Source organism: Aplysia californica, unplaced genomic scaffold, assembly GCF_000002075.1.
Source record: "Aplysia californica isolate F4 #8 unplaced genomic scaffold, AplCal3.0 scaffold00347, whole genome shotgun sequence".
NCBI classification, from domain to species: Eukaryota; Metazoa; Mollusca; class Gastropoda; order Aplysiida; family Aplysiidae; genus Aplysia; species Aplysia californica.
Window position 1 is genome coordinate 1 of NW_004797617.1, and position 6,616 is coordinate 6,616.

Genomic DNA, 6,616 nt, shown 5'->3' on the forward strand with positions numbered 1-6,616 from the left:
AATATTTTTAGTACATATTAAAACATTAAAACACAAATGAAAAGAACAACCCTCCTATTTTCCAACTGTGGCCGTCGGGCATACAAACTTGTAAACGCCACAGAGGCGTATAGGAGTTTTGTGCCTGGCGGCCCTGCTTATACCAGGTGCCCATTGCAGTTGGGATCGGATCGGGTCGGGTTTATTGCCCGACTTGTCTCCTGAAAACAAATGCGTTTGTTTTTGAGGCGACAAGTCAGGCGATCGGTTCGTGCCGCGATAGCCGCATGGCGCCCTCAATCTGGCTAGAAAACCGACTAGACCTGACCTATTCGTGCCAATGGGCACCCCATGTTATATTTCGTCGGCCTAACAATACATGGACATACATGTAGTTGTAATTCCCGGCGGTCCATTGTGCGCAACCGTATCGTTTGAGTCGCGTCCTTTTCTTTTCTTTTTCCTTGTGGATCTAGATCAAACATGGTAGTCGAGTTGGAAAGTCGACAGCGTTGTCCATGTCGAAGGGACGGGTTACGTACTAATAAGGTTGTTCACTCTTTAGGCAGAAAACCAACAAGCAGCAAAATTAAAACACCATGGCCCATTAAGCTTTGGGAGGTATCTGCCCATTTATTGTGTTTTTAGAAATAAAAGTCATTATTCTTTATGAATATTTAGTCATTTAATTTCTTTTGAAAGAATTATAACTGGTCTAAATTACATCATTCTAGTACAAATAATTTTTGGGCGAGACATTCAGAGCAGAGAAAGATTTAAAAGTGTGTGGGGGTGTTTTTACCACCTTGTACTTGAACTTTATTGCTGCAACGCAAAACAGAGTGAAATGGAGTTCCATGATCGCTCACACCAGTCGGCAAGGCACCAGATGATGATGATGATGACAAGTCCTTTATTCAATTTCTCTCTCTCTCTCTCTCTCTTTCTCTCTCCCTCTCTCTCTCTCTCTCTCTCTCTCTCTGTCTGTCTGTCTCTCTCTATATATATATCTCTGTCTCTCTCTCTCTCTTGCCCTCCCTCATAGCCCTCCCCCCTCTGTCTCTGTCTCTGTCTCTCTCTATCCCCTCTCCCTCTCTCTCCTTCCCTTTCTCTCTCTCTCTGTCTCTCTTTCCCTCCCTCCCAACTCCTGCCTCTCTCTCTCTCAATCTCTGTCTGTCTGTCTGTCTGTCTGTCTGTCTGTCTGTCTGTCTGTCTGTCTGTCTGGTTGTGGTGATTTTTAGACGTTCCGTAATTTTATCTCTGCTGTTTTCTGGAAATATCAGCCTATCATCGCACTTTTTGGACATTATTCACGAGTCGGAACTCCGTACTCGCTCTGCCACTTGTATCACAGTCCACACGTGGTTTAGCTTTTCTTGAGATCATTTCTGAGTTTCTTCATTCTGGTCGCCCCAGGTGACAGCAATCTGTAACTCCTTTTGATTTGCTGTTAATAACAATCCCGCTGACTTTGCAAAAGTTTGCAAGCTTATCACAACAGTCGTATCTGTTTTTCAGCCCGTCCTATTCCGTATTCCTTGCCTTTTTTGTCTTCCATTTTTTTTTTTACATTAAGGTTGTCCGTGATCATTCAAACTTTTTATTTACGTATTTTGTATTTTTATATTTTCAAGTCAGTAATTTTATTTTCTTCCGTGCTTCTGGGGGAGGGTGCATTACATTGTTAGAATTGCAACTACGTGTATGGAGATAAGAAAATAGGGTGTAAATATTTCCATTATTTGAGTACCCATTTTTTTAAAATCTAAAAGTGCGAACCATGTGGAAAAACAATCTCCTCAAGAAAATGGCCAAAGACAATGGGATTATAATACTTTTTTTCTGAATCTGTAGCTTTTAAATAACCATTTTGGTAGCAGAGGAGTTCCACTTCTTTTGCATACAAGACTCGTCCATCTTGCACCAAGTCAACGCAGTCATATGTTCTTGACACCCCCCCCCCCCCCACACACACGTAACTCTCTATCAAGCTGATGTAAAGAGGAGTAGTGTTCTCAAAGCTGTCACCTTCGAGGGGTGAAAAATTAAAATAGCCGTTTACACGTTATCACAACAATGTTTTCGAAAAGAGAAATCCTGTCTCCGTACATTGTTGAAATCTCAATATTTTCATTACCTTTTAACAATTGTTCACGTGTAAGTGGTCAGGGTACATAAAGACTATCCACTAACATTTTTTGTTCCTTGGTGTTCTCAAGCCATGGCTGGTGCCTTAAAGAAACTGCCCATTGTGATGTCATGAAACTTATTTTTTTCTTTGTGCCCGTAATCCCACCACGTGACTACTGCTGTAGGTTGACACCTGGTCAGCGTCGATGAAGATTACGACACAGGCGTAATGGATGACTGGACACCTAGACGCTACCCCCTTGAGGCTACCGGCAGTTGTGTAATCTGGCCACGAGCCGTGAGAACTACTTGAATTTCTGGAAAGTTCGACGTTTCAACAAAAGAAGATTGACAGCTGAGCGTGGCCCTTTAACCAATCAGAACTTTGGGTTTAACTCCCGCCAAAATGTGACGCTTCGTTTGTCATCATTTTTATACTCTGGCAAAACGTTTGTCTGTACCATTTCTTTACCCTCGTTGTCGAGTGTAGAGTGCATTGTATTGCTGTTTTAATGAGTCCACGTTGTCATCACTATATTCAAAAAGTGCGCCGGCTTTTACTGCAATCTTCAGAATCCCCATCTGGTTCCTGGTGATTTTTCTCAGGCTTTTAATCAGTCTTTGATCACTTCCGAGTATTTCTTCATTTCACAATGAGTTCTGTGGAGCAGATTCGTGTCATCCAGCTGCATAAAGAGGAAGATGTCTTCCACTACAACCGCATCCATTACTCGTCCGTCTTGCACCAAGGACAACGCAGCAAGATTCTCTTGGCGAGGAGCAACATCATCCCTGACAAGAAATTCGCTATCAAGCAGATGCCCCTTCTCTCTGATGAGGATAGAGATCGCTTCACCCGCGAGCTGTGTCTGATGAAACTGGCTGTTGACATACGTGGAGTTGTGACTTTGTTGTCTTATCCCGTCATCTGTGGACCCACCGGCTATATCCTCATGCTCTCGCAAAGAGGGAAACTGACCTACTACAGATGGATGAAAGTGTTTGTCAGGGTGAGTGCATTCATATTATTCTTGTAACTTCAATGTATATTGTTTCTCCCAATTCTTGTTGATTTTCTCTTACATTTAAGATTTGCAGGAGCATGAAAGTGACATTAATTAATAACTAATGAGTCTCAAATTATATCAGTTTATTTATATTTCTGCAATATATATATATCAACAATATTAATATTTCTTTGATCCAATTTAGAAGTTAGAGGTGTCCCATATTTTTAAAAGGAAAAAATACTTTCTTATCAAAAGGCATTTTAATATGAGTCATATTTGTCAAGATCTGTATGTCCCTGTTTACTTATATTTACCAGTCTATTTTTTTAATTGATCAACTTCTCGTCTCATACATGATTCCCCGGTGTGTTAGATTAGGATATTAATTAGAAAATGATAATTCAGTCGTGTTTTAGAACGTTTGGATACCATCCAAATGAGCAAGATTACTCTTCTCCCATCTCTTTCTCTTGCTTAGTCTCTCTCTCTCTCTCTCTCTCTCTCTCTTGCTCTCTCCCTTGCTCTTGCTCTCGCTCTCTCTCTCTCTCTCTCTCTCTCTCTCTCTCTCTCTCTCTCTTTCTCTCTCCCCCCCCTCTCTCTCTCTCTCTCACTCTCTCTCTCTCTCTCTTGCTCTTCTCTTCTTTCTCTCTCTCTCACTCTCTGTCACTCTCTCTCTCTCTCTAATTCTCTTTCTCTCTCTCTCTCTCTCTCTCTCTCTCTCTCTCTCTCTCTCTCTCTCTCTTTCTCTCTCCCCCCCCTCTCTCTCTCTCTCACTCTCTCTCTCTCTCTCTCTTGCTCTTCTCTTCTTTCTCTCTCTCTCACTCTCTGTCACTCTCTCTCTCTCTCTAATTCTCTTTCTCTCTCTCTCTCTCTCTCTCTCTCTCTCTCTCTCTCTCTCTCTCCCTCTCTAATTCTCTTTCTCTCTCTCTCTCTCTCTCTCTGCCTCTTCGCCTTCTTTCTGACAATTTAGGAGGAAGAGCTTTTTTCTTTCTATGCCTCTTGCATTTGGATTTCCCTCCTAAATGAAATGCATATGCCATTAGAGAGTTTTTTAATGGTCTAAGGACACATTTGCTCAGTTTTCAGTACTATCCTCTGTCTGTAAATGTTGAATGTGTTAAAGTGTGTGTGTGCCAGGGGGTTTTGTGTGTTTATATGCGTATGGGTGTGTTTTTAATGGTCTCCAAAATGTCCATTTTCTTCTTTTTAATTTGTTAGCGAAATGATAGTTCTGCATTGTACAGCGGTTAGAGTCTTCTCCTGATTAAGCGCTATATAAAAACCTTCATTATACTATTTATTACTATTTATAATTCTCTCTCTCTCTCTCTCTCTCTCTCTCTCTCTCTCTCTCTCTCTCTCTCTCTCTCTCTCTCTCTCTCTCTCTCTCTCTCTCTCTACCTTTTTCCCTAGGGATCATAATGCTTTGAAGTTTAAAGTTGTATCTCATCAACAATATTAATACACTGCATTTCTTTGATTCAATTTAGAAGTTAGAGGTGTCCCATATTTTTAAAAGAAAAAATACTTTCTTATCAAAAGGCATTTTAATATGAGTAAAAATTGCCAAGATCTATATGTCCCTGTCTACTTAAATTTTCCGGTCTATTTATCTTGTTCGACCCGTAGCAACTTCTCGTCTCTTACTTGATTTCACGGTGTTAGATTAGGACATTCATTAGAAAATTAAAATTAAACACTAACAAAATCTCCCCTTCCTCTACCTCCCCTAGACGGCGGTGTCTCTTCGAAGCCTGCACAAGAAGAAGATTTATCATCAGGATTTGAGGCCACAGAACATCCTCCTCACTGACTCTCACGTTGCCTTCATCTCTGACTTTGGTGCTGCGAGTCTACTCCCTGAGGGATGTGACCAGGTGGACACGTGGACAGCTGGTTTCCGGGGACCCGAGGCGGACCAGGAGGGTGGTCCCTTCTGTCCATTCCAACTGGACACCTACAGCCTGGCTGTCAGCATGTGGCAGGTACTGTCTAGTCTGTGTCCAGTCAAGAACAAGCCTTTGGATCACCTAGACAACATCCCCCCGCAGTACGCTGCCTTGTTGAGAAACCTTCTTGTTCCGGAACCCGACAGGAGATGGACCCTGGACAAGTTCCTCACTGAGGCTCTGGAGCTGCACCCGGACCTGTCCTGTCTTCTCTGAGACGTTTGGATCCCGTCTGTGGCGTTCTAAAGATAGTTAAAAGACAGTCTCGACTTCTCACTGTTAAGCTTTCTAGTTTGAAGCTTTATACAACGCCTTTGATAAACTGATGCCAATGTTGTAATATTGTTCTGAATTAGAGCAGGTCCAAAAGAGAGAGAGAGAGAGAGAGAGAGAGAGAGAGAGAGAGAGAGAGAGAGAGAGAGAGAGAGAGAGAGAGAGAAAGAGAAAGGGTGATACAGAGAGAATGAGAGGTAAAGGCACTGATTACAAAGTGGCTAGATTGAAAGTTAGTGAAAGACAGTGTGTGTGTAAGAGAGAGAGAGAGAGAGAGAGAGAGAGAGAGAGAGAGAGAGAGAGAGAGAGAGAGAGAGAGAGAGAGAGAGATAATATAATAAAAAGTTGTGGTTAGTCTTTCTTTACATAGTACTGTGTTCGTGATCTTGATGTGATGTATATGTGCCCAATAAATAAAAACAAAGCCAAAAAACGTCATTTTCAGATTCACTTTATCTTTCCCTTCCTTGTCTGCTAATTAAATTAACTTTCCCCCTTCTTTTAGCTTTTAAAATCTTGTTGTATTATCTATCTATCTACCTACCTGTCTGTCTGTCTGTCTGTCTGTCTGTCTGTCTGTCTGTCTGTCTGTCTGTCTGTCTGTCTGTCTGTCTGTCTGTCTGTCTGTCTGTCTGTCTGTCTGTTCGTGGGTGGTGGTTGGCTGGTGCTCTGGTGTGGTTTGCTTCTTCTTTCCTATCAAACATCTATCGTCCTTATCTTTCCTTCTCCTTTTTTATGTTTGTTACTCTCTTGTAACACTGACCTCTAATCTTCTGGGGCTCATATATGACCTAATGCAGTTGCAAGCACCGTAAAACCTCTACTATCTATCTATCTATCTATCTATCTATCTATCTATCTATCTATCTATCTATCTATCTATCTATCTATCTGTCTGCCATCCTGCCTGCCTGCCTGCCTGTCTGCCTGCCTGCCTGCCTGCCTGCCTGCATGCCTGCATGTCTGTCTGTCTGTCTGTCTGTCTGTCTGTCTGTCTGTCTGTCTGTCTGTCTGTCTGTCTGTCTGTCTGTCTGTCTGAAAGGAGAGGTCGAGAAGCACAAAATAATCAGGTGATAATATCTTTCTTCATGGGTTAAAAACCAAGTCATTAGGAAACAGAAGAAATTTGGTATACACTACAAAAACCTGACTGCCCTCGAAATTGACTGCACCAATAGCTTAAGTTAATTCACTTTTTCAAAAACACAAAAACACACACGCGCGCGCGCGCATTCTCTCTCTCTCTCTCTCTCTCTCTCTCTCTCTCTCTCTCTC

The 6,616-nt window shown here is 42.0% G+C and overlaps 1 protein-coding gene across 1 annotated transcript; it reads left to right on the forward strand.

The window, feature by feature from the left end:
* The first annotated feature begins 1,942 nt into the window (after positions 1-1,942).
* On the forward strand, positions 1,943-5,779 carry LOC101861138 (inactive serine/threonine-protein kinase PLK5-like). Its single transcript, XM_005102894.2, has 2 exons — positions 1,943-3,119; positions 4,853-5,779. The coding sequence occupies exons 1-2, from the start codon at positions 2,763-2,765 to the stop codon at positions 5,282-5,284; spliced, it is 789 nt and encodes a 262-aa protein (XP_005102951.1). The 5' UTR covers positions 1,943-2,762; the 3' UTR covers positions 5,285-5,779.
* The last annotated feature ends 837 nt before the right edge of the window (positions 5,780-6,616 follow it).